The 27,693-nt window shown below is 41.1% G+C and overlaps 1 protein-coding gene across 3 annotated transcripts; it reads right to left on the bottom strand.

The window, feature by feature from the left end:
* On the bottom strand, positions 1 to 27,634 carry ALG5 (ALG5 dolichyl-phosphate beta-glucosyltransferase). 3 transcript variants are annotated; one of them, XM_068423310.1, is made up of 10 exons: positions 27,477 to 27,630; positions 26,348 to 26,519; positions 25,015 to 25,061; positions 24,266 to 24,334; positions 22,915 to 23,007; positions 22,395 to 22,508; positions 21,019 to 21,078; positions 17,662 to 17,813; positions 2,463 to 2,548; positions 1 to 1,279 (listed from the first exon to the last, which is right to left on the bottom strand). In XM_068423310.1, the coding sequence occupies exons 1-10, from the start codon at positions 27,546 to 27,548 to the stop codon at positions 1,167 to 1,169; spliced, it is 978 nt and encodes a 325-aa protein (XP_068279411.1). In that variant the 5' UTR covers positions 27,549 to 27,630; the 3' UTR covers positions 1 to 1,166. The 3 variants fall into 3 exon arrangements, with proteins under 3 accessions (XP_068279411.1, XP_068279418.1, XP_068279425.1); XM_068423317.1 differs by lacking the exons at positions 1 to 1,279; positions 2,463 to 2,548 and adding an exon at positions 6,706 to 6,840 and having other exon boundaries at positions 27,477 to 27,634; XM_068423324.1 differs by lacking the exons at positions 1 to 1,279; positions 2,463 to 2,548 and adding an exon at positions 16,593 to 17,388 and having other exon boundaries at positions 27,477 to 27,634.
* Positions 27,635 to 27,693: the final 59 nt, after the last annotated feature.

Here is a 27,693-nt window from a genome sequence, read left to right as displayed (position 1 = left end):
TACTTTTTGAGAATTTATTCCGACACTTCAATTTATAGAAAACTGAGGTAATCCTAAGAGGAGCAAAACTGAACTCAATATTACAGAAGGATTAGAAAAATCACCAGTGAAACTGTATGTGAAAGTATGACCACACACCGTTCGTTCTTTAAATCTGTTCAAATTTGTACCTGTTTCTAAAAGAAAGATTGGTTTAATTTGTTGGCATTCCACAACTGTTTTGAAAGCACTATTGAAACTTGTGTACTGTAACAGAGTATGACATTACTAAGAAAGACTCAAGACTCCTCCCTCCCTCTCTGATCTCATTTGAAGCATGAGAACTTCAAATGGGCATTGCTAATGCACAGGCCCCCAAATGTACATTGCGTCTCATTTTTGCATGCTCTGAATTAGCTTTCCATACCCTTTTCACTACAGATTTGGAGATGCCAAGGACTCCTAGCCTTGAGCATGCAGTATTAATTAGCACACATGAAGAAAACATATTTATAGAAGACAACATCTTAAAATGAAATGTGCTTTCCCTTGGACCTTCTGCAGTCTGGAGACGATCTGCAGTTTGATCTCAGTAAAACTATCCCAGCTTCAGACAAAAACATTTGGAATGTCAAGAGACTACTGAAAGTTCTTAGAACAGCCTTATGAACATTACTGTTACAACTCAGTAAAACCCATTAATGTTTCCCATAACATTGAATCTAAACATAGAATCAGTGTGAACCATGATGGATCATTCCAAGTTGCAATACGGCCATAAATTAAGAGATACTACAGAAACAAATGGTTGTGGTCATTCACACATAATATTGCACCTTGTAGAACAGAGTGCCTCTTTTTAATATGTATAAGGAAATTCCAAATGTATGATGAGACAAAAGCAGATATATTTATTTGATTGAATTTATAAGACATGTTAAAGCTACTATTTAATAAAAGAAAAACCTGATTACCAGATAAGAAAATCTTTTTGGAAATCCTTTCTCTTTTCAAAACATTGTACAAATTCCCTGCTGACAATCTTATAAAACACATACATGCTGCAAAAATGAAACATACAACAAGAGCAATGAAGAATTACCTCAGCTTTCATCACCACTTCACTTGATTGAAACTGTTCTCATGTTCCATTATGTAAAATAATATATTTGGAAAATGTAAATAACCTAATTACATTTTCTTCTTTCAAGCTGCCAGGCACCAGTCATATATCGCACTCGTATAAAAAGAAGATCCCTGCCCATCTGCAGCCAGCTCCAAAAGGGAACTAACTTAGAACCTGTGATTAATGAAGAAGAAAATCAGAAGAACGTTGTTAGAAAAAATGAGCATTGGCAAGATGCACGTTTAAGTAGCCATGAACCTCTGCATTCTCAGCACATTCAGCCTCACAACCTAGACCTTAGCATTAATAAAAATTTATATTGCGAAAGTTATTGCTTGCTATTAATTACATTATACCATAAGTGAGAGATTCTAGTTTGCAAGCAGCACAGTAATACCATGTATGTCACAAGATGCATAGTCTTCTCTGTGACAAGGCTTTGTTCAAGTAAATAGGAACCTGAACACCAATAATTAAGCAAATGATGTCTTAGTGACTTTGGAGAAGAGGACCACCCCCTGTTGTCTTACAGCAGTAACACGAATGTGCCAATCTTCAGGCCAGGTAAGGAACCCACCCTAAGAAACCAAGCCCTCTTCCATTTTTGCTAACATTTGTGCTAGATGCAATATACACATGGAACTGCACTGAAAGAAAATATTTCTTTTCTAGTAAAGTTGGGTTAGGATGTTCTCTACTTTCTTGCACCCTTCATCAGCACTGCAGTTCATTATACTTTCTGTTGTTCAGGGGTTGTGTTGAGGAGAATAGATTCAATTAAAAAAAGAAAACAACATGAAAGGGAAAAAAAGAAGGAACTGCATTTGATGGGAGGGAAGAAGCAAGCAGAAGCAAGCAGAAGCAAGCAGTACCTAGTAGCCCAGGAACAGAGACCTCCCTACAGGTCTGAAAGAACATCACATCTTAAGAAGAGAGGGTGCCCTAGAGGAGGCCTTAATAGGTGCGTTGGGAATTTTGGAAGGCAAGACACAGTGAAATGGAGTTGAATCAATAAAAAACAATGGTAAGACTTCCTGCACAGCGTTTTACAATTGCAATACTTTTATTAACACATTACAGCAAGAGGACATGCCAAAGTAGTGCTTTGTCCTAGCAGTATAACTGCCTACTTTTGTTTCCAGTAGGAGTGCAGAGTTTCTCTTCCCCTTGCTACCCCTTTACCTACTCTTCCTGTACCATGCCATGTCAAAAGGCTGACAAGGACATGAAATTCAAAATTTGTGCGGAAAGAAGGCTGTGTGTTATCAAAACTGGGTAAAGTATGGGAAGACCCTCGGATATTTTATTCTGCATTGACACTTAAGGAATCCTACAAGAATATAAAAAATTTCCATACCTTCAATTTCAGTCCAGTTGACAGCAACTTCTGCTATAGGTATTCTCAAGCGCTGAGCTATATAGAGAAGTTCCACATCAAACGCCCTGAAGTAGAACAGGAAATAGCAAATACAGTCACACTTACTCCCAGAAGAAAGAAGGTGGCACTGTTAATTAAATCCCTAGCCTAGTTTAAGGAGGCTGGTGTTCAGTTACAAAGTTGATACCGATGCTCTACAGGTCAGAGGCACATGAAAGGGAAATTAATTTTCCTTACTGAACAGCTCAGAACATAGCCAATATATAGTTTACTATCATAGAATCATTTAGGTTGGAAAAGACTCTTAAGATCATTGAGTCCAACCGTTAACCTAACACTGCCAAGTCCACCACTAAACCATGTCCCTAAACACCATATCTACACATCTTTTAAATACCTCCAGGGATGGTGACTCCACCACTTCCCTGGGCAGCCTGTTCCAATGCTTGACAACCCTTTCGGTGAAGAAATTTTTCCTAATATTCAATCTAAACCTCCCCTGGCACAACTTGAGGCTGTTTACTCTTGTCCTATCGCTTGTTACTTGAGAGAAGACACCAACACCCACCTCACTACAACCTTCTTTCAGGTAGTTGTAGAGAGCGATAAGGTCTCCCCTGAGCCTCCTTTTCTCCAGACTAAACAACCCCAGTTCCCTCAGCTGCTCACAACCTGTGAACAATTGTGCCAGCAAAATGAATTGGCAAAGTGATCCTACTCTTAAGTCACCTGCTCCTCCTGCCCAGTTTGTCCAAGATACGCTTTAATCCTCTGCACAGAGAATTGTTTCTGTGTTTCACTCTTGCAACTGCAAGTAGGCCTTCTGGATCTGAGACACTGAGGTTTTTGATATTAGAAAAGTGGTTTGGCAACTACAGCTTGCAATGCTCATGTAGAAATCAGCACATGAAACTACCAGTAGCTGCTATTTATAAGGGTGAATGCAAATCACAATTATGAAGATTCTGGTGATTTTGGTTAAATTTCTTAGATTTATTCTTAGATTTATTGATTGCTAGGTCTTTTTTCTCCCTTCTTTGTAGTCTTCAAGTGCCAGTAAGGGTGTTCTTGTTCCTGTTCCTTAAATGAGTTCTAGTAATTGGAATTTAAGCTAAACAGCACCCTCCCCCAATAAAAAGCTTTTTTTAAAACAGTAGTCTGTGTTGGAAAGCACTGTCACTGGTCATCCACATCTGGTTCCTACTAGACTCAATACATATTCAAACACAGAGGGTTTTTTTTTTCCCTCAGGGAACTAAACCTTGAATATTAAGGAATTGGAAACATTTTAGCCAAGCTGTTGGTAAGGTTTTCAGTTTGAAGTCAATAGAACAGCTGTTCCAAACCAGCCTACACAGGTCTTGAAAATGCAGCTGTGAGGCAGTCAAGTACAATTCAACACTAGTCCACATTTTCTCTCAATAACTCTCTAAGTTTCGAATCTCCTTAAATTCTCATTGCTAAGTCCAAGACAATTTTCTTCTGAAATTAAAAAAAATCTTCTGCCACTGGAGAAAATGTATGCAATAAAATTAACATTATTCGTTCATGCTTCAAGGGTTGCTTAAATGCCAGTCATTGGTAACGCCATTTAACACTACAGAAAAGGCAGAAAGGGACAGACAGGTGATCAAGAGCAGGCAAAAAACATTAGCAGGTTGCTAGCCAAGTTCAGATGTTATTTCCTTCTACTTCAAGCCACCCTCTCCTTTTAACAAGTGCAGTGCATTTCTGCAAAACTACCTTCAGGGTACTAGAAGGTAAGGGGGCCCAAGATAGTTGGTTAGCATTCAAGGACTGCTTCTTCCGAGCTCAAGATCAGAGCATCCCAACAGGTAGGAAGTCAAGGAAGGGTACCAGGAGACCTGCATGGTTAAACAGGGAACTGCTGGGCAAACTCAAGTGGAAGAAGAGGGTGTACAGATCATGGAAGGAGGGGCTGGCCACTTGGGAGGAATATAAGTCTGTTATCAGAGGATGTAGGGAGGCAACTAGGAAAGCTAAGGCCTCCTTGGAATTAAACCTTGCAAGAGAGGTCAAGGACAACAGAAAGGGCTTCTTCAAATACATTGCAGGTAAAGCCAACACTAGAGGCAATGTAGGCCCACTGATGAATGAGGTGGGGGCCCTGGAGACAGAGGATAAAAAGAAGGCGGAGTTACTGAATGCCTTCTTTGCCTCTGTCTATACTGCTGGAGGCTGTCCTGAAGAGCCCCGGACCCCTGAGGCCCCAGAAGAAGTCAAGATAGAGGAGGAATCTGTCTTGGTAGATGAGGGCTGGGTCAGGGACCAATTAAGCAATCTGGACGTCCATAAATCCATGGGCCCTGATGGGATGCACCCACGGGTGCTGAGGGAGCTGGCGGAAGTCATTGCTAGGCCACTCTCCATCATCTTTGCTAAGTCGTGGGCAATGGGAGAGGTGCCTGAGGACTGGAGGAAAGCGAATGTCACTCCAGTCTTCAAAAAGGGCAAGAAGGAGGACCCGGGTAACTATAGACCAGTCAGCCTCACCTCCATCCCCGGAAAGGTGATGGAACAACTTGTTCTTGGTGCTGTCTCTAGGCACATCAAGGATAGGGGGATCATTAGGGGCACTCAGCATGGCTTCACCAAGGGGAAGTCATGCTCAACCAACTTGATAGCCTTTTATGAGGACGTAACCCGGTGGATAGATGATGGTAAAGCTGTGGATGTGGTCTATCTCGATTTCAGTAAAGCGTTTGACACGGTCTCCCACAGCATCCTCGCAGCTAAACTGAGGAAGTGTGGTCTGGATGATCGGGTAGTGAGGTGGATTGTGAACTGGCTGAAGGAAAGAAGCCAGAGAATGGTGGTCAATGGGACTGAGTCCAGTTGGAGGCCTCTGTCTAGCGGAGTCCCTCAAGGGTCGGTACTGGGACCAGTACTATTCAATATATTCATTAATGACTTGGATGAGGGAATAGAGTGCACTGTCAGCAAGTTCGCTGATGACACAAAACTGGGAGGAGTGGCTGACACACCGGAAGGCTGCGCAGCCATTCAGAGAGACCTGGACAGGCTGGAGAGTTGGGCGGGGAGAAATTTAATGAAATATAACAAGGGCAAGTGTAGAGTCCTGCATCTGGGCAAGAACAACCCCATGTACCAGTACAAGTTGGGGACAGACCTGTTGGAGAGCAGCGTAGGGGAAAGGGACCTGGGGGTCCTAGTGGACAACAGGATGACCATGAGCCAGCAGTGTGCCCTTGTGGCCAAGAAGGCCAATGGCATCCTGGGGTGTATTAGAAGGGGTGTGGTTAGCAGGTCGAGAGAGGTTCTCCTCCCCCTCTACTCTGCCCTGCTGAGGCCGCATCTGGAATATTGTGTCCAGTTCTGGGCCCCTCAGTTCAAGAAGGACAGGGAACTGCTAGAGAGAGTCCAGCGCAGAGCCACGAAGATGATTAAGGAGTGGAACATCTCCCTTATGAGGAGAGGCTGAGGGAGCTGGGTCTCTTTAGCTTAGAGAAGAGGAGACTGAGGGGTGACCTCATTAATGTTTATAAATATGTAAAGGGCGAGTGTCATGAGGATGGAGCCAGGCTCTTCTCAGTGACATCCCTTGACAGGACAAGGGGCAATGGGTGCAAGCTGGAACACAGGAGGTTCCACATAAATATGAGGAAAAACTTCTTTACAGTGAGGGTGACCGAACACTGGAACAGGCTGCCCAGAGAGGTTGTGGAGTCTCCTTCTCTGGAGACGTTCAAAACCCGCCTGGACGCGTTCCTGTGTGATATGGTCTAGGCAATCCTGCTCCGTCAGGGGGATTGGACTAGATGATCTTTCGAGGTCCCTTCCAATCCCTAACATTCTGTGATTCTGTGATTCTGTGATTAATGAATGCAACAGTAGAAGTCCACTTTGAAATGTGCACTTAGGTATGACACATACATGTAGGTTCCCATTGAAGTACAGACCATAGCACACTCGCTTGCCGGTGAAATCATTACCAAACATGCATCAACCTTGTCACGGTTTAAACCTGGGCTGGCTATTAAACCTGCGGCAGATGCCCTCTGTTATCCCTCCCCCTCCCCCCAGAGGGAAAGGGAAAGGGAAAAGGGAGAGAGACTTCTGGGTTGGAAAATTAAAACAGTTTTAATAAACTATAATAATGGAAAAAAAAGTATAATAATAATAATAGAAATAATCAAATATATACAAATATATATACAAAACCAAGATTGAGCTCCCCTGAAGTCAGCCACGTCACCACCGGCACTGCAGGGCAGGCTCCGGGAAGGCCCAGCCTGGGCCTAGCGATGGTCGAGAGCTGGATTCAGGAACGCACGGATCGGGATCGGGGGCAGCAGGAAAACAGACGGAGTCCTCCCTGGACACCGGCCATAGCAGAAAGAGAGCGAGACCCTCGTGATCCCCCCGCTTTATACTGAGAATGACGTGTATGGGATGGAATACCCTCGTTGGTCAATTTTGGGTCACCTGCCCTGTCCGCTCCCCCTGCAGCTGCGACCCCCCTTCGGCTCTTCACTCGTAAGCAGTGAGGAATTCAGCAGTGACCTTGGTTTCTCTCAAGAACAAGTACAGCAAGAGCCTTTCTGCACAACATCCCTACCGGTGCCTCAGTGATAACTACAAACTTCGAGCGTTATCAGTCCTGGAAGCAGACACTGTCCGCAAAAACTTGCAGTTAGTTTCAGAAAGTGCAGTTAACTTAGAGGAGACTTAGCTGAAAGTAAAAATCACTGAAAGGAAAATCGGCCTGGTTTAGGCCAAACCAGGACAAACCTGAACTCACACTGTACATGTATGTTACAGGAGAGCTATTGATATCACTCCGGACAGCATTAAAACATGCAAAGGCAGCAGAAACAGAGGTTATCTACAGAGAATACAGTTAATTGTGTATAGAGAATTTAGAACCTCTTTGTAAGGATGCAGGCCTTTTGTCACAAAAAAAGGTACAGGAATAAATGCTTTTATTTTTTTTTTACCTCAGTGAACTGCATCTGCTCCAAGCAGCCTTGCAATTTCACTGTTTTCTTTAAATGAGGGTTGAATATTATTTTATTAATTATGTCATGGTCTCTTCTACTAAAGTTGCACTATTTAATTTTTTGCTGACATTTTACATTTGTAAGCCAAAAAACCCATGTATTCACCTCTGAATGTTTATGAGTCATGTGTATTAAGACTAAATCTAATTTTGTAATACTTACTACTTAACTGACTAAAAAGTTTAAGAGACACAAAATAATTGTGTGATGAATTATACTATATGAACTGCTCTAAAAATACTACTACATAAAGTATGAGCCTAGTGAACTAATAGTTACTTGCAACAATTCCTATGGACAACCGATTACTGGAATGTCAGCATCCACATCACAGTACAACAACATTAAATAGTCTGGTGAACTACAGCGGTCAAAGTAAAAGATTAAAAGCACAGGAATTAATCAGGTTGAACAATAATATCTTCACATGTGGTTGCCATTTGTGTAATAGTGAACATATTCTGAAATTAAAAAAAACCTGTTGAAAGCTGAAAGGAGAATGACTTCTGTGCTGTACTGCTGGGGTACCTTCTTAATGCCCCTATTCCCCACCACTTTTCAGTACACCTCATACACATACTAGAATAGTTAATCGAGGAATACAGATCGCAGTGTATTCAATACACTGATAGTATTACACCCGTACTGCAGATCACCAGATCCAGATGGTACAGAAGAACCATACAGAAGTTTCCATAGTCAAGATTCAAGCGTGGTTATGTTCGCTGGAGCCTACCCTAGAGGAGGTCAAAGCAACACCAGTGGATGAGTTGGTGAGTGCCACACATGTGTTTTGACATGAAGCAATTTGTGACTAGTTAACATGTGGCAGAACTGCTGTTTGTTAGAAATAGCAGGGAATCTTTCACACCATGTACTTCGCCGGAGCCTGCTGCAGAGAGTGAAAGTAGGAGCCACTGGGGAGGGGGGGACACAGCTCAGAATACCTAAGTTTGGCTCCAGTCTGAATGAATTCAGGCTCCAATCTAAGTACCCAAAGTTAGACAACCAAAAATATATGGTGCAAACAACTTCCCCATCTATTTCTAACAGTGCCTCCATTATGTGTTAAATAACACAAACATGAAATGTAAAATACAGAAAAAGTTCTCCGTGTGGTTGTGTTTACGCTAAGGAGTACTTTTGGCTAAACTACAATTTAAGGTGAGGCTGGCTAAAATTCAGTTGAACACCAAGCTGGTATGTGTTTAACTATATTCAACCCTTTTAAACTGAACCCTTAAAATGCTTCAGCTTGTAAGAAAGACATCTATCCTGCAAAATTATTCCGTATTTTAAAATTGCACTAGGGCTCTTCTTTTGCTGGTCCAATATTAAGTAAGTGTTTCAAATATCAAAATTAGGCCTTCATTTATACTGTTTTAACTGGAATTTAGGACTTTTCTACACCCAAGACATGTTATCCCAGCAAATTCTTAATGGGCAGAGAAAACTTTCACTGGCCAATGAGGTCTAAGACTGAAATAGGATGTCAAGAGGGTTAGACTGCCAGTACTGCTCTAGCTGTACCGAGGCTTTTGAAAGTCCACATATGTCTGCCAGGAGCAGGATTTTTTACAAGATAAAACAGACATAGTTATAACAGCAAAATATTTTTGTGTTGATTAGACGTTCGTAAACAATTGTACTTGTCATGCACAAAACCAGGAAAAAAACAATTCATCCCACTGCTCGTGTTGGCCTACAATGCCAAAGAGGTGGAAAAAAATCCCTGTAGCAATATGAATGCTTGTTTTTCTGTAGTTTTAAAATAGAGACTCACATTTAGAGATTAGTGACAAACTAGAGAAACAAACATTAATTTTTTATATTGAGCTTTTTTGAGTTTTAAATGTGAAACAGCATGGCTTGTTCAGTGCAGAAGGCAATTTTTACAAACAAAAGTAATAGCAACAATCAGTGATCTGCTGAGTTGCATAATATCATTATAAATTGTCACTTTAAAAAAGTATGTCCATCAAACCAGGACTAGAATTATGTTTTGAATTTCCCCTCATTTTATTAATATTCCAGGTAGGACAGTAACCGCTGCTATGTCTAGTTCTCCTAAGTAAGGAGAGACATTTTCTGGCTGGAAGAAAATTTATGATTTTTTTTTTTTTTTTGTAGTCAGAAGAAATCAATGACCAAATTTAGGACAGGAAAATTATGCCAGTGACACCATTTAATTTTCCAGTTTTCCTCCTGTGCATTAAAATTTAACATAAACAGTTACATTTCTCTGGTCAAGACTGTAGATGCAGAACTAGAGCTTCTTTTAGAGTCTGAAAGTGAGTAATTCCAACTGCCTCCCTTATGTTTTTAAAATATCCCTTTTAATTTTCTTTTAAGTTTTAATTTAAAAAATGTGCTCCATCCATTTCTGAAAAGTAGATTAGTGGTGTAATCAGATTCAGAACGTAAAACGCAAAGCATATGCTCTCTGTTCAAAAGGTTACTCTCATTTCAAACTGATGTCAAAACTTTGCTATTTAGAAAGTAAATTTCAAGAACGTTTGGTTTGTATTCGTATATACACAGCCAGCTCTCCAAAGGACAGTTAAAGAAAAAAGTCAACGACAACACTCACAAAAAAAAGATAATTTAGGATGTAAGCATAATTTCTTAGTATCAAATATAGAAACAGTTTCCAGTATCTATTAATTTTCAAATGCTTTCTAAACTTTAGAGTTAGATTAACAAAATATTCTAGGAAATATCTTGGTCTCTCTTTAAAAAGTGTTACATGATTCTTATCACCATAATGATAAACCAGTATTTTCCCTTGTGTATTTCAGTTTGCTTTTAAGATTTCCTAAATATACACATCTGTAAATCAAGTTAAGCACAGAAAGAAGAAAACTGTGGTCCCAGTTTTCCAGGATTTTTAACATTAAAGAGGTGATTTTCAATTCAATGTCAACTGGAATAGAAAGAGCATGTTCTTGCATATAGGCAAGAACAACCCCATGTACCAGTACAAGTTGGGGGCAGACCTGTTGGAGAGCAGCGTAGGGGAAAGGGACCTGGGGGTCCTAGTGGACAGCAGGATGATCATGAGCCAGCAGTGTGCCCTTGTGGCCAAGAAGGCCAATGGCATCCTGGGGTGTATTAGAAGGGGTGTGGTTAGCAGGTCGAGAGAGGTTCTCCTCCCCCTCTACTCTGCCCTGCTGAGGCCGCATCTGGAATATTGTGTCCAGTTCTGGGCCCCTCAGTTCAAGAAGGACAGGGAACTGCTAGAGAGAGTCCAGCGCAGAGCCACGAAGATGATTAAGGGAGTGGAACATCTCCCTTATGAGGAGAGGCTGAGGGAGCTGGGTCTCTTTAGCTTAGAGAAGAGGAGACTGAGGGGTGACCTCATTAATGTTTATAAATATGTAAAGGGCGAGTGTCATGAGGATGGAGCCAGGCTCTTCTCAGTGACATCCCTTGACAGGACAAGGGGCAATGGGTGCAAGCTGGAACACAGGAGGTTCCACATAAATATGAGGAAAAACTTCTTTACAGTGAGGGTGACCGAACACTGGAACAGGCTGCCCAGAGAGGTTGTGGAGTCTCCTTCTCTGGAGACGTTCAAAACCCGCCTGGACGCGTTCCTGTGTGATATGGTCTAGGCAATCCTGCTCCGGCAGGGGGATTGGACTAGATGATCTTTTGAGGTCCCTTCCAATCCCTAACATTCTGTGATTCTGTGATTCTGTGAAAGCCGAAAAAAGTGAAGGTCTAAGCAAGTAGTTTTTCATTCTTAATGCAGCTGATATGGGGTTATTTTCTTATGATTAAACTAATATTGAAACTGTCAAAGATGCACAGAAGATCATGTAAAGGAAGATCTTGTGTTCTCCCCTTCTTTTTCATGTGAAAGTTGAATATGGAAACACAAGACTCCATTTTATTGGTGGTGCTGGTGAAACACTGAAAACACCATATGCATTTATTTTTGTATCTGTGATAGCTATTTAAGTACAGAAACTTAGAAATCTTTCAGCCTGTCCAACCTAGCAGCAGGATAGCTATGTTGTTTACATTGACATCCTCCTAGACAAACTGGCTGCCCGGGGCTTGCATGGGTGGACTCTTTGATGGGTTAAAAACTGGCTGGATGGCCGAGCCCAGAGAGTGGTGGTGAATGGGGCAAAGTCCAACTGGCGGCCGGTCACTAGCGGTGTTCCCCAGGGCTCAGTTCTGGGGCCGGTGCTGTTCAATATCTTTATAGATGATCTAGACATAGGGATTGAGTGCACCCTCAGCAAATTTGCAGATGACACCAAGCTGGGTGGGAGTGTCGATCTGCTGGAGGGTAGGAAGGCCCTACAGAGGGATTTGGACAGGTTAGATAGATGGGCCGAGACCAACGGCATGAGGTTCAACAAGAACAAGTGCCGGGTCTTACACTTCGGCCACAACAACCCCATGCAGCTCTACAGGCTGGGGCAAGAGTGGTTAGAAAGTGGCCTGGTGGAAAGAGACCTGGGGGTGCTGATCGACAGCCAGCTAAACATGAGCCAGCAGTGTGCCCACGTGGCCAAGAAGGCCAATGGCATCCTGGCCTCTATTAGGAATAGTGTAGCCAGCCGGTCTAGGGAAGTGATCGTCCCTCTCTACTCGGCACTGGTGAGGCCGCACCTTGAGTACTGTGTCCAGTTCTGGGCCCTGCACGTCAAGAAAGATGTTGAGGTGTTGGAGCGAGTCCAGAGGAGGGCGACCAAGCTGGTGAAGGGTCTGGAGGGTCTGACCTACGAGGAACGGCTGAGAGAGCTGGGGTTGTTTAGCCTGGAGAAGAGGAGGCTCAGAGGTGACCTTATTGCAGTCTACAACTACCTGAAGGGAGGTTGCAGTGAAGTGGGAGTTGGCCTCTTCTCCCGGGCAACTAGCGATAGGACAAGAGGGCACAGCCTCAAGCTTCGCCAGGGGAGGTTCAGGTTGGACATTAGGAAGAATTTCTTCACAGAAAGTGTCATTAGACATTGGAACGGGCTGCCCAGGGAGGTGGTGGAGTCACCATCTCTGGATGTGTTTAAGAAAAGACTGGCCATGGCACTTAGTGCCATGGTCTAGTTGACAGGGTGGTGTCAGGGCAACGGTTGGACTCGATGATCCCTGAGGTCTCTTCCAACCTGGTTGATTCTGTGATCAGAATCAACAGCTTCCAAGACAGAGACTGTGCTCCTAACACTTCCTCTTTGAGTGACGTATGTTACTAGTCTGCTGAGAGACACAGAAATAAAACCTGTATTATTTCTTGAATACATATTGCTCTGCCTTTTGGGGCAGTATTGACAATACCCAGCACTTCAGGGCAGTCTCCTACTGCCCAGTGCTAATTCAGCACTGGTGCTCTCTTGTATGCAAAGACACTACTGGATTCCTTTATCCAAAGGGAAGAATTCTTGGGGCTTTTTGTCTACAGAAGCAACAGGCACTGCCTATACAGCCCAGAAAGTGAGCTGCCTTTGATACCAAATTGCTTCAGTAGCTTTCCTTCTAACCCACCTCTTTCAGGATTTACTGAATAGTTTATCCTTTTGATGTAGTTGAAGTACCAGCAACCTGACACGTTTTTTCCTACATATTACTACGCTACGAGTTGAATTTACCTTGCTGAACTTCAGTCATCTACAGTAGAGACAGCTACTTCTGTACAAATTGTCTAGCGTCCCTTCATAGTTGAGGGCAGGAAACAGACATTTGTCAGCTGCACTTCATCTGGCATATTTTAGAGGCCTATATCAGGATGAAATGTATTATACCCTAAAATTGTCCCTTCTTCTGTTGTATAAGGGAGGTTAGATGACAAGTAGATGCACTCTAGACACGATGAAGCAAATCCTGCTCATTGTGTGTGCGTATTTATGTTCTAACCAAGCAGTAAGCTTAACAGTTCAGGGCAGGAATTATTAGATAACCAACTTTATAGCCATTTTATATTAACATCATGAGTAAATATGTGATGTATTAACATTTAGTCTAAGTACTTACTATGTCCTCACGTAAGAATTCACTTAACAGTGTAGTACCTCAAAAAATCTGAGCCTGACAAAACTGGAGCAGACAAGAGGTTTCTGCAAAAACTGAATGGTGTTAATTCTCTTCAACAGCTCACCACACGCTCCAGTTCAGCAGCGGGGGAGCCCTTAGCAGACTCAATGACTAGGGTGCTGGCTCTCAGATAGCTGCTTGTTAGTTGAATCTTCTCCAGCACTCTCCTCCATTATTAACAGAATATCTGAGCACTGACCATACTGAACTGAATAGTATTCTTCTTTCAATACCTAACAGAGCTGCACTTCACTAATGGGATTTTAAGATTCAAAAAGAATCAAATAATTTCCTCAGATGTCAAATAGCCCCAATGCAGTGATGCAGAGGTGGAAATAAACCCAGATTTCAGAGCCTCTTGTCCAATATCAAGATAGTGGTTTCTCTGCAACCCCTTGCTGACGGTGTCAATATGAATGAGTTGTTCTGTGACCCAGTTAGGGACTCCCCATTGTTCCAGGTCAGCAGAAATATAATACAGAATACTATTTCTTCCTCTTACATCTCTGTACTCATGATATGTACAGAACCTCCATGGCACAATGTCTAACCAGTTTTTATTTTCCTTTTTACATGTTATGCAATTGAAAGGTAACAGGGGCCAGTTTTGTTTAAAATAAGAAGTTTCCATTATTGAGCTATTTCAGATTCTTACATTATTTCATACAAAGGAATCCAGTGTATGGTTCTATGGGATGAACGTTTGATGTCCCTATATAATTTCCAACTGCAATTGTCCCAACTGTCTGTATAACACAGACATTTCACTTACAACTACTGTTTCCTTTAACACACCCACTTCCCCACATACTTACACCTCCCCATCTCCCAGTTTATTTCCAGATCTTATAAATATTAACTGGGAAAGAGACAGTACTCTGTTTTGTGCACTGACACACAGTGTCAGTAATCTTCCAGTTACACATGCTAAATGGCTGGCTGTGAAGCTGACAAGTAACTTCTGAGTCCTTACTATAGTTTTTTCTTCAGCAGTGGCAATAATCCTGAGTTTCTCTCCTCTGTGGGGGTTTCAGTTTCCACAAAACTTGCCAAACCTTTCGATCTTGAAATCTCCACTGTTCTGTCAGATTTGGTTTAAATTAGCCAATAAGTATGAAAATGAAGGCAGGGAAGCACAGAGACTGCTGAAGGACAGATGAGGATAAAACCAGACAATATACTGCCTGTTTTGGCAGAAAATTAAACTAAATCGAAAAAACCCTATTGCCGGTTTAGGCAAATTTGTGACTTGGAAGTATCTGAAGAGCTGTTTATTGGAAGAATTTGAGTTATTCTTTTCTTGACAAACAAAACAAACATTCTTCATCACTAACCGGTACATTTCAGATAAATAAGAACACACTCAGGGGATTAGTTTATGGATTACTGTAAATAAAAGAGCAAGAATAGAAGGCTAATTTTATAGCAGCACATATAAGCACAATGAATTAACACACCAAGACATGAAGATCTGGTCTGTTCCACACCAGCAATATAATTACTATAAAATAAGTTAGCAATAACCCTTTTTCATTGCTTCTATTCCTCGGTAATGGGGTACAGCACAATTATTTTTACTCTTTCGTTCCTTCGCAGAAGAAAGCTTGTTAAGTTTTTTTTAATAAAAAACTGAACACTTTACATAATGTCTGACCAATAAGTGCATTCATATTCAAAATCTTCAGTTTAAAACACAGTAAGTATCAAGATTGCATTTTTACAAATCAAACTGACTATCCTCATTCATTTCTTTCAGTATTGCCTCTTGAAGCACTTAATTTATAAAGTGAAGTTAAACAGGGTAATTTTGAGATGTGCACTTCTGGGCCTCACAGATGTGTTTAACCATGTATTTAGAAAATACTGTATATGAAATTTACAGAATTTTATAGATCAAGTTTGGTTTTGGAGGTGGCAGCACAAATCATACTTCTGGCTCAGCTATAGTTTCCTCTGCGGCACTAAGCAAACCACTCAGCTAGGAAAGCGATTTTCTAAACACCGACTGCTCACAATTCCAGATTTGGTTCAACAGAAGCTCTACGTTCCACACCAGATTTGTGCGCCCAAACACTACCTTTGCAACCCCATTCTGGAGGAGCAATATAGCTCAATTATCACTGCCAAAGCTCAGTCTAAAACTAGATGTATTGGAATTGACTAGGACTGTAGGATTACACACATTTTTATATGGGATCATTGTTCAGTAATTCTGTTCCCTGTCAGCAAGCAGTAGCCCATGAGAGATTTTCTTGGATGAAGACAATAGTTTGAAAAGATTTAATTGTACTTTATTAAGCCACCGTTTTTAGCAATAGTTGTGGTGTAGGAAATTTACAGAAATTATGGTATTTGTGCAGAAACAGTGTTTCAGTCCCATAACAGCATTCACGATTGTTTCACTCTCATAAGGGAACTGTTCTAGCTAAATATAACAAAAGAGAGCTCTGAAGTAATTCAAAGACTATGCATCCTTTTCTACTGTCTTAAATTAATGAGATCTATCAGTAAATCTCTCATGAAATAGTCTAGCAAGAAAATAAGCAAAGAGTAAGCATTTCCTTTCACTTTGAGCCTTCAGCAATTACAAACACAGAATCACAGAATGGTTTGGGTTGGAAGAGACCTTAAAGATCATCTAGTTCCAACCCCCCTGCCATGGGCAGGGACACCTTTCCTCTAGACCAGGTTGCTCAAAGCCTCATCCAACCTGGCCTTGAACACTGCCAGGGAAGGGGCAGCCACAACTTCTCTGGGCAACCTGTGCCAGTGTCTCACCATCCTCACAGTAAAGAATTTCTTCCTAATATCTAACCTAAATCTATCCTCTTTCAGTTTAAAACCATTACCCCTCATCCTATCACTACTTGCCCTTGTAAAAAGTCCCTCTCCCGCTTTCCTGTAGGCCCCCTTCAGATACTGGAAGGCTGCTAGAAGGTCTCCCCAGAGCCTTCTCTTCTCCAGGCTGAAGAGCCCCAACTCTCTCAGCCTCTCTTCATAGGAGAGGTGCTCCAGCCCTCTGTTCATCTTTGGGGCCTTCCTCTGGACTTGCTCCAACAGCTCCATGTCCTTCTTATATTGGGGGCCCCAGAGCTGGATGCAGTACTCCAGGTGGGGTACCTCACAAGAGCAGAGCAGAGGGGGAGAATCACCTCCCTTCACCTGCTGGCCACGCTCCTTTTGATGCAGCCCAGGATACAGTTGCCTTTCTGGGCTGCAAGTGCACATTGCCAGCTCATATTGAGCTTCTCATCAACCACCACCCCCAAGTCCTTCTCCTCAGGGCTGCTCTCAACCCATTCTCTGCCCAGCCTATATTTGTCTTATCATATACGGATTTTAGGTAAAGTCTTTTGGTTAAGCAGCACTGAATTGTGAGGTTGTAATGCATAAAAACAAACTGATAGAAGTCAAACTTCCCTTATCATAATAAGAGATTCTTTCAATTTCTTAATCTGCTTGCATGGCTCATATCTGCAAAAGGAGAGAAGACTCTCTGAAATAGGGAGTGGATTACAACACGATCAAAAATTGTTTATTTGGAATTTCTTTTAGAGGTGAACAGAGAAGAGTTATTGGGATTTTCTTTTTCTTTGCTCCCCTCTCCTAATTAATAATCAGTTGCTCTGACAAGGCAAAACCAAAATGTCCTACTTAGTATTACATAATTCTTTCCATACCATGTGCCAAAGTAAAATGGACTTGCAAAGAGTCAATTGTTGCCACCCAAAATTTCAGCAATGTAGTCTTAAAATCCTTCTTGCAGTTTACGTGGATGCTATTCTAAGATCAAAACTTAGTAAGTTCCTCTGTTCCCCTTCTCCCTATCATCATGAGAAGAAAGAATAAAATTAAATAACCAACTATTTCCTGAAGTATATCTTAATAATAAAACAGAATTCCTAGAAATTACCAGGATATTTTAGCATAACAAGAAATCTATATTGTCATGCAAGTAGTACTATTGTTGGTTAAACTGAGCAGCTAGAATTTATACACAGACATCACATGCTTCATAGTAGCTTCAATACGGAAATTACTTTTCCATAACCATGTTCAATTAGAAAAAAGCAACAACAAAAAAAGAAAGTATTTACCAGCGTTCTATATGAAGAGTTGAGAAGGTCCGGGAGGCAGCTTCTCTGGTTAAAAGTTTAAATCCGCACTGCGTGTCCCTGATCTCTTTGACACAGAGAAACCAAACAAGGAAGTGGAACCCATACATAAGAAGAGTTCGAAAGTAAGAGCGCTGTGGACAAAAGGCAAGAAGTTAGATGCTTCATGTAAGTGATGAGTGAAGTGTTTGAATAGAGCCGGTTTACAGGACAATAATCCTGTTTCGTGATAGCTTTCACAGTCTGTAAGCTGTTTTTGTTTTTCACTGGAATGAAACCAGAACTTTTCAATTATTACAGTGAAACAAAATCACAGCTGAAAAGGAAAGACTTGCCGGTCAAGCGCATGGTTAGGACGCTGGCCTAAGATACGAGAACTCCAAGTTCTTTTTTCTGCTTTCCCTAATTTAGAGCTGCTTTTCATTTTGGATAATGCCTTATTAAGCGGAGCAGGAACCTGCACCTGGATTTCAATTAATGAGCAGGACAGCCATAGTATCTTCTGCAGGATTCTCTGGGAATTCCCCCAGAAAAAGAAGAGTGAAGGAGGAGGGGGATGGCATGCTACACGCTCTACTCCACTGGACATTTAGAAGGTATTTTTTCCCTCTGTCCAGTCCTCTTGTTTTCCTAAAAATTGGTTGAACAGGTCCAACAAATTCTAAAGTTATCAGGACAAACAATGGAGAACAAGCCAGCAGGACTGCAGAAAGACTGCTATTCTTAAGTATACACACTAAAAACTAAACAGGTTCTAGCTGCTACTTTGACACAAAAATTAAAAAAAAGTTTTATATTATTAAAAAAAACAAATGGGAATATCTCTTGTTGTTTGCCACCCACTTCTTCCATTCAAGACTGAATGATCTCCAGAGCTTGCACACACCATGTTAAGGCACTTAAGGGAATGCAATCAGAGAATGCACTTTTTTGCAGTGTATGATGGACCAAGTAAAAACAGGACGAAAGCAACAGCTGCTGTGCAAGATAATATTTCATTTTATATTTCCAGCAATGTTACACAGTCACATCTTTTGTTCTTTTGCTTTCACAGATATATTTTATGTTCCTGGTAAATGTTCTCTGACCATACTCTTTGGTTACACTTTTGTTCTTGACATAGTAATCATACAGATAAGTTTGTCCATGGAATCCAGAGGCTGGACTCTGGGTTTGCAGAGGTCCCTCCTAGTCTTTTTACTCAAGACAGCTCCCGGACAACTAGAACTCTGATCCACAAACTGCTTCTGAACTCACTGCTGGTCTTAAGCTCAATTTACATGATTGTATCTAAGACTGCAAGCCCAATACCATGCACAATCTTTAGGAGCCAACAATTTAACTGGTAAGCATCTCTGGGTGATAAGAGATGCCTTTAAAGCTAATAATTTCAAGCCTCACTTGAAAAATGAGAAGATGCTCAGCTTATTATGTAATAGCCTTTGGCTTAAGGAAATTCAAATTCATAGCTCGTGACTCTCAGAAAAGTGCTCTAGCCCTAGGTTAATGGTGGATCTGGTATGGATTCTCTGGCTCTTTTGATGAAGGTGAACTACCGTGTGATCAAGAACACAAGGCTACCAGTCTCAAAAGGGAAGCTCTAACATGCTGCATGACTGTCAGCCAGTGAAACTGTGCACTTACTTCACAAAGAGGAGTTCCTGGGTTATGTTCATTACTCCCAAGACTATGCATGTCATACTATGGTTTCATTAAAGTACATTAACAATTCTGGAGGCAGAACAGAATTCTTGATGTCTTGAGATGGGTGAAATTCTGGTCTTAATAATAAATCCCACACAGTCCCTTATCATAGCTTCATTCTACTGTTTTAGATGCCACTAAGCCCAGAGAGAAATCCCAACTTCTCCAAGATTGTTCTGCATTTTTTTTTATACCTATTGCACTACACAACAGTCTCTTCCCAATGTGGTAAAGGCAGTCTTTCCTTTCCAGTCTAGGAACAGCTGGGTGATGAAATTGGCTACATATTTCAAACAGAGCAGTACTACCTAACCAGCTGGTGAATCCCTTATCGGAAAGTCAGAAAAATGGGAAGAAACAGGAAGCAAAAGATGGACTAACTCATCCCCAAAATTATCTTCTTGTATTAAAAGATAAAGTCCTGTTCCAATTCCTCTCTCTCATGTAGCAAAACCTTCAAAGATGAAAAGAAATATGAATGCACTGAAGAAAGTTTATTTATATTCAGTACCTGACCACAAAATGAAGCATTTTTTCTGAGCTCAAATTTACCAGCTACATGGTTTCCATGTAGTAGCAACATTTCCAGGACACACTGCCTTCACAGCTAACAAGTAACTGCAAATGGTATATTCTGTGCTACAAGCATGCAAGTACCATGTCAAAGATTTATCCTAACTTCTGATAATGACGAAGGTTTTGGATTTGTTTTTTCTGTGAGGATGCTAACCTACATACAGCAGTATTTGCAAGAACTCTTTCCAGTGAACCACTCCAATACTACTTGATAAACCAGAAGAAAAAAATAAAGATCTACCAGGGGCTGAACATTATCAGTGTAACTTCTTCTGAACTTTTGTAACTATTTTAGTAGTTGTGTACATATTTTAGAATCATTTCAAGTATTAAACGCCAGTATAAACAAAGCTTACTCTTGAGAACATTCAACATGATGAGCACATCCAAGGATGCTGAAAAAATTAGACCAGCAATGTGTCTGTTGCAATACCAGTTCCATGCCTGTGCTTTGTCAACTACTGTCTGCCAAGATATCAGAAAACCAGATGCAAGATAAGACTGTGTGCCTTTACATCACTGTTTACTCCACAAGAGCAACACAAAGAACAGTACTGCCTGTTCAAAATTCAAAAATTTTAATATGAGTAATACAGAAAAATTACAGTACTTTCCCAGGAATCGAGATACTCTTCAAACAGTCTGCCGCTAATTATCCCTAACTCATTTTAAACAGGTCTCAAGATCTGCAGATCAAGCTCTTGCACTGGAAGAGAATCAATAAAAATGAACTCGTCAGTTGCCTTCCACTCCAGCCCCAGTACTGGGTACTAGCTACCAATTCTGTCAGCGATCAGAAGCTCTGCTTGTAAGATGTTCTCAACTAGGAAAATTAAATCCATAAATTGGAACACTAACTGAAACCAGTTCAAAGTGCCTGAAACCTAGAACACATCCTTTGCATGTGATAGAGCATATGCTACACTTATGACAAGCTCTTCCTATTTTTTAGCTTCCATTCTTTTACAAATATTGTTTATTTCATTTTAAAATCTGTAGAAGAGAATCAAATAATGGAACTATTTGAGTATTAGTACACAACAGAAAAGGGAAACAAACCTTTGCTATTGAGTCCTTCTCCAGATGAGCTCTGGAACCACAGGAAATAGCCATCTGGTTCTGCACAGGAATACAAATTAAAGAGTTATTACTTAAACTAACATATTCTGGATCAGTGGAATCTTCTGTTGAGAACTGTGTAATAAAAACTTCAAAACAGTACATCTTCTACTTCCTTTAGCTGCACTCTTTCTACTTCTAGATTCTGAGGCTAAAATCAGTCTTTTCTACAATTATCAGATAATCTAAAATTTATTACATTTTGCATATGGTACATACAAAATTCTGCAATTTATTCAGGTCTGGTTTAGCTTACATTGTTCCTCTGAGGTATGCATACAGTAAATGTGTTAAAATGCACAGATATGCATTCAGTGCTCCTAGGCACTTAATGTTATAATTTATGTTTTCCCTAAATATTGCACTGTGGAAGGGATAACAGAATAAAACACTTGTTTCACTCATGTACCTTCAGACAAATAAAATGCCACGATAACCAGCCAAAAATATCACCACAAATTAAATCAAAAGAGGTGATCAAAACAGAAGAGTTAAAATTATTCTCACTCTACTACTTCTCACACAAAATCCCTCAAAACTGCTATACTTGAGAGTACAGGACTGATGCTGGATAACCAGCAGCTGCTGCCACCTTGGTAGCGGAGAGCATCAGGGAAACACTGCTGCCCAGAGCTCCTGCAGTTGTGGTCCTGCGCTCGCACAGGCGCATCCCTTGCAGCTCCCACTGGAAGGCTGCACATCGCTTCTGGCACTTCGGGAAACTAGCTACAACTACCTCACTGTTCTGCATTTCAGCAGTAGGTTAATGAAAATAAACCCCAGTTCTTTCAAGTCAAGCACCCAGAAGAGAATGACTATGCAGGGAGGAGGTCTTGTTCCACAGGTTTTTGAATTTTTATTTACAAGAAAAGTTCTTCCAAATACTGTCATTAAACTAACAACTCCGAGAAAAGAGAACACCTACACAATAGAGTGAAATTAAGATGCATCCTTAAAGGTATATAGGATGACATCAGATAAAAAGAAAATACAAAACAGTTAACAAAGAAAAAATTGTTTTTTAACTGAGTAGACAACACATGGTATTTATACAGAGTATAACAACTTCAAAGGAAAAATGGTAAATAGAACATTATGTACTGCATTGAAACAGGCACAGTGAATGTAAAGGAGGCAAGAACTCTGCGGAAGCTACCTCCTCACAGCCCACTCTTGCAGCTTCTAAGCTTACACCTAGGTCTTCAGACTTACACCTAGATCTTCAAATGATCTCAAAGGGCTCAAGTTGAAGAGAATTATAAAAATGGATCTGTATGCATGCGTATTAAACTAAACCCACGAGAATTTATACTCACAGGCCATGGCTGAAGATTTTTTAGACCTTCTTCTACTTTTTCAATATCTGCAAATTTTGTAGCTCCATCTGCATCAGCCATAAGAATTTTTTTTCCCCGAGAACTAAAGACACCCTGCAATCAAAATAGTCAATAAAAATCAACACCTTTGAAATCAGTATTTATCATAAGCTAGCTGCAAGACACTGCAAAAACCTAATGTAGTAACCAAAACAGTGGTATCTCAAAGATTCAACACAACAGGTGAGTCTTAATTTTCTGCTACTAACAACAATTTATCAATTTATATTATAACAACATCTAGAGCTTTCACACACTGAGTGATGATTTTATAATAATATCTATGTGCAAATTAATATGTGAAAGCATAAATTGTGCTGGTTTATAGAACCTGTACTCAGTTTTCTGATAATAATTTTGTTAATGTATTGAATTCAAAATGTTAATCAGCACAGCTCTATCTTCTGCATATTTGGGCACAGGTAGTTCAGATAGAGAAGGAGATGAAAGTATCAATTACCATCCTGACTGCTCCTCCTTTCCCTCGATTTTTTACCAAAGAAAGCACTCGCACTTGGTCGCTTCCATATTTCTTGCAGTACTTCATTGCAACCTGATAAGACGCACAAAAAAACAGCATAAAACAAAAACAGGAATCAAGGTAGAAGTTTATATTTGCTCACCCTTTTTTTAAAAAAATTTAATAGCACAGAGCTATAACCACTTCAGTCAGCACAAATACATTGCCAGTGTTTGCTGGAGTCTGTTTGGGAAAATAACAACCAGTTCACAGTCAACACAAGAAGACTGAAGAAGCCAGTCATGTTCAGTAAGAACAGGATATTCCCCCAAGCAATTCTAAACCCCATTCACCCAAGTCGAAAAAACTCAATAGCAATGTAATTTACATCATGCTATTACAGACCTTTTATACGAACACCAATAATTAATCAAATAAAAATAATTTTCTACTACTGCTACCTATTTCTCACTTGTCTTGCTGCTATCTGTGGTTTTAAACAAAAATTCAGGGTGATCTAAAATCCCACTCACACTGCAGGGACATGCACACGTTGTTCCATGTTGTGGAGAAGAGAAAGCATGAGTTTTCTCCTCTAATTTTTTCTAAAGGTTGTCTTAAGTCCTTTTAAGTCCAGAGGCCCATGGCCATAGTGTGCTCAGTTAGAAGTGACACTAGAAGGAATGCAAAGCAGTCAAAAAATACATACAAGCAATCCTTAATGGACAAGCTTAAGGGAAGTAAATGAAAAAGCAGCATTCATGTTAGTAGCTAATTCAAACATCTTCCAAGCAGTAGTAAAAAAACCCTGAAGTTGGCCAGCCTGCCTTTCCAGTGACATACACCAAAGTCGGAGCAGAAGAATGCAGAACTATTTTGAAAATACTACTACTGGCACTGGGATTTTTAAATGAACAAAGCCATGAAGGGTACGGGAAGGAGCTATACAACATATCAGCCATTCTATCAATCACAGTACGAATCAGCTATTTTAAAAGGCCTTTTAGCTTCCTCAAGTTCATATTCACGCTACTATGAACATGTAGAATATTTCATAAGAAATTTGTTGAAGTTAAGATTACAATTCTTACAATCTCATCTGCAGGAAAATGGCTGTCACAGCCGCCAATCAATACTACCAGTATTTGCAAAAGAATCATATGTGTATGCATGTGTGTATGCAACATCCACGATGCATATAGGACAATGACAGAAAGTATTCAGAAACATGAATTTTAATTGTCAACTACTTCAAGTACCAAAACGTAAAGGCAAAACATTGTTATATTTCACAAATGCAGTACAAAAGTCCATACCTCTGATTACTTGGTAAGACACTTCTTTTTCTTACCTTTGTGGTTTGATCTTTACTACCATCATCAACGACTATTACTTCATAAGTGAAGGAAGGATCTTGTTTCTTGAAAATAAAAACAGAAATCATGCATTACATCCAATTTCTTAAGTAGGTAGTAGGTCTTTCAAACATCAGCATTCCTTTCTCCCTAGCAGTTTTTAACTCATTCATGTTTGCTGACAGGCACCAATATGATGTAGTAAATTTGTTGAGATGGCAATTATAATCAAAGAATTTTGCCATATTTGATGCCTGTTCCATTACATTGGCTTGTCATAGTTTTTCTCAGCTACCATCTAGAACTGAAAAATCAATTTAGTTGTAAAAGATGAAAGCTCAGAACATCACTATTAAGAAAACCCAAACAAAACAAAACCCACAAACCTTCACAATGGGCTTCTTACCCAGAGAACAAATCCTAATGAAGAACACATGCTTAAAAAACTTGTCAGAACAAACAAGGATTTAGTTTAGGAAATTAAACGTATGGTTAATCCTTAATCTCTGTCTTGCAGAGATATCGCGCATACAAAGATTTTTCATCACATAGGAGTAAATTAAATTTTTACTTAATTTAAAAATACCTTCTGGCATTCTATCTAAAAGTAACTGATAAAAGACAGAAGCATTACTTCTAAGTGGCTAAGTAATACTGTTTTAATACACACCAAAATAACAAAATGAATAGATTACTACCATACATAACACAAAGATAATGAATTTTGATTGCGAAATGAAAATACCTGTCTTTTTTCTAGATAATCCAAAGCTTCATCCATCATAAGAGGTACTAGAGAAAAGGTAGAGGTCACGTTAGTAGATTATAACAGGCAAAGCATCAAAAGCACCAAAAAGCACCCGCACAAGCAAGCTGAAAACAACCATGAAGCAAAGCTGAGCAAATTGTCTCCTTCTTACAACACTAGCTTCAATAAACAAGCTTAGCACCTACAACTCTAAGTCCTGTCCTTTCTGAATGCAAAAAGAATAATGAAAAAAATAACACATGTAAGACAGGATAAAAGCATTTCTTCTAAAGAACCAGCTTTCTATTTTGAAATACGTAATTCTCTACCCAGTATTAAAGGAGAAAAAATAATCATTCTCTATGACTGACCCTGCAAATCAACACTGACTTTATCTATTTAAGCAAGCTGACAGAGAAAGTAACAAGAAAAATTCCTAACACTCGTAACATGCCTTCTCTTATTAAGGCTGCTGGCCATGATACTTCAGCCAACGAACAGACACAATTTTTGCAGACGATTTACCTGCAGGTTAGAAAGGCATTCAATCTTATGGTTGTCTTTGCAGTGTATGCTCATTCCCTAGCACATCTCAGGTGACTGTTCTGTCTCCAAAGAGACAACTAAATGAAAATCTCATGAAGTATATTAAGACCTCGCTTACTGAAAATAGGTATACAAGAACCAGGACTGAGGAATGCACTGGACTTGAGAAAGAGCCAGGCCTACCTTGTGTCCAGATACAATTTACTTGTCAACATCTCTCTTAATGGAATCCCAAACAGCTCAGTATTTTCACTCACCAAGAAAAGGAACAACAACATGTGCTACCACATCAATCCCTGGTATGGCTTTAGAGCTTGATTACTTCTATCACATCTGAAAGCCTTCACTTTTTAGTATCAGGTACTTACATATATAGTCAAGTCAAAATTCAAACAGAAACCAATGAGATCATTCTTTTTCTGTTTGTCTGAAGCTGCTGCTGTTGCTTACAGAGTGGGAAGCTCTCAAATAAATTTTAAAAGTCTTTTTCTGCTTCTTGCCTTACAGCATTTACAGGAGCAATGAGCAGCCATTCTGCTGGACTTCATTAAAATAAAGAGGATTCTTACAAGTGCCCCATGCTATTTTTAGCAGCAGAGATCATGTTACACAGTGTCTTAATTTTGAAATTCAATGTACTTGGACTGTTTTCTGGAAACTGTGTCCAAAATCAGATACATAATCTGGCCTGCCAGAATCTACTGCTAACATAAACTGACCTCTGCATTATTAGCATAACAACAGATAGATTTTCTTCTTTTTCTCAAAATAAGAAAAATCTTACACCGGTCTTCCTCATTGTATGAAGGCACAACAACAGAGAGTTCTTTTGTAGGGGGATCATGTATAGTTGGTACAGGTTCTTTCCTGCCTTCAGCATTTATGAAGAATTTCTCTTCTTCATGTTGGTGAAGGGTTGGCATTTTTATGGCAGTTACATGAGCAATCATACAAACCTGTGATGAAAAAGAAATGAGAAAAATCATTGAGCATTCTATCAAAGGGTTACCTAGCAGTTGAATATGTTACAAGGGGCAACACAGTATTTTTCAGTAATGAGGTGGGTCTGCGGTGCAGTCCTTCATCCACTGACCAAATCACACAGGACCAAAACCGTCTCATACCATTTGATTACTCTATTTCACCTACTCTGACCGCTGTCAGTGTCATTGGCTTGTTCCTGTTTTCAACTGCAAAGCATGTGGATGCCTCCGAAGTTGTGGTCCAAGCCCCACTGCCCTTTCTCCAAGTAATCTCTACCACACAAGCTGGTGCTGCCTCTGATCCTGTACGGAGCCACTGAAATCGATGGCATTACTCATGACCACTCAGCCACGTGTGCTTGCACACGTGAGGCTCTGATCCTTTTCATGCATGGCTACAATAAATCTGTAGAACTTGGGTTCTGGAGTACTTTTACTTGGGAACCCCATATACGTGGAACTGTTGATGGGCAGCAGAATTTCACTTCCCAGGCGCTGAACTTCTCAGACTCGCAGGGCGTTTCAGGCCCTCAGAAACACACAGGACTCTCAAGCGGTTACGGTGAAAGCGCCGTACCAGGGTATTTTACAAGACGTACTAAAAGGACAAAACGCCCCATTTTAATCTCGTTCCCAAGGCGTTTCACCCCGCGCCTTGACAAAACACGCTCCCCGCACAAAGCCACGCACAAGCGCAGCCCTAACAGCTGCCGCAGAAACGCGGCCAGGCGCGACCCGCGCTGCCGCCGGCCCGGCCCTGCCGTCCCGGCAGGCTCCCAGGGGCGCTGCAGGCCACCAAGCCCCCTCGGCTGCCCCGGGGGCCACCAAGCACTCCTGCCCCACGCAGCGGAGTCGGGGACAGGGCGGCCCCACGTACCGCCCCCGCTCCGGAGGACCCCGGGCCCGCGGTGACCGCGGCGCGGCTCTCACCAGGACCAGGAGGAGGGCGGCCAAGGCCGCCAGCGCCGCCGCGGCTTCGGGCAGGGGCAGCAGCAGCGCCATAGCCCGCGGCTGGCGGTGGGCAGCGGCGCGGGGCGGCGGGCGGCGCCCTATCGCGCAGCGACAGCGACACGGAAGCCAGCGCCTCCCCGCCCGCCGCCACGAGCGGCCGCTCCGCCCGGCGAGTGGCGCTGGAAGCCACCAGCGC

Source organism: Nyctibius grandis, chromosome 2 (assembly GCF_013368605.1).
Source record: "Nyctibius grandis isolate bNycGra1 chromosome 2, bNycGra1.pri, whole genome shotgun sequence".
Classification (NCBI taxonomy): domain Eukaryota; kingdom Metazoa; phylum Chordata; class Aves; order Nyctibiiformes; family Nyctibiidae; genus Nyctibius; species Nyctibius grandis.
The sequence above is the reverse complement of the archived record's forward strand: the minus strand, read 5'-3'. Positions and strand labels throughout refer to the sequence as shown.

What these genes read in the sequence shown, in the direction of transcription:
- ALG5 (XM_068423310.1), bottom strand. Translation starts at nt 27,548, where the DNA reads ATGGCGCTGCTGCTGCCCCTGCCCGAAGCCGCGGCGGCGCTGGCGGCC. An exon ending in ATACAATGAGGAAGACCGGT is followed by an intron (nt 25,062 to 26,347) that starts GTAAGATTTTTC and finishes CCTTTTCTCTAG; the next exon opens with TACCTCTTATGATGGATGAA. An exon ending in AAGGAGGAGCAGTCAGGATG is followed by an intron (nt 22,509 to 22,914) that starts GTAATTGATACT and finishes TTTTGATTGCAG; the next exon opens with GGTGTCTTTAGTTCTCGGGG.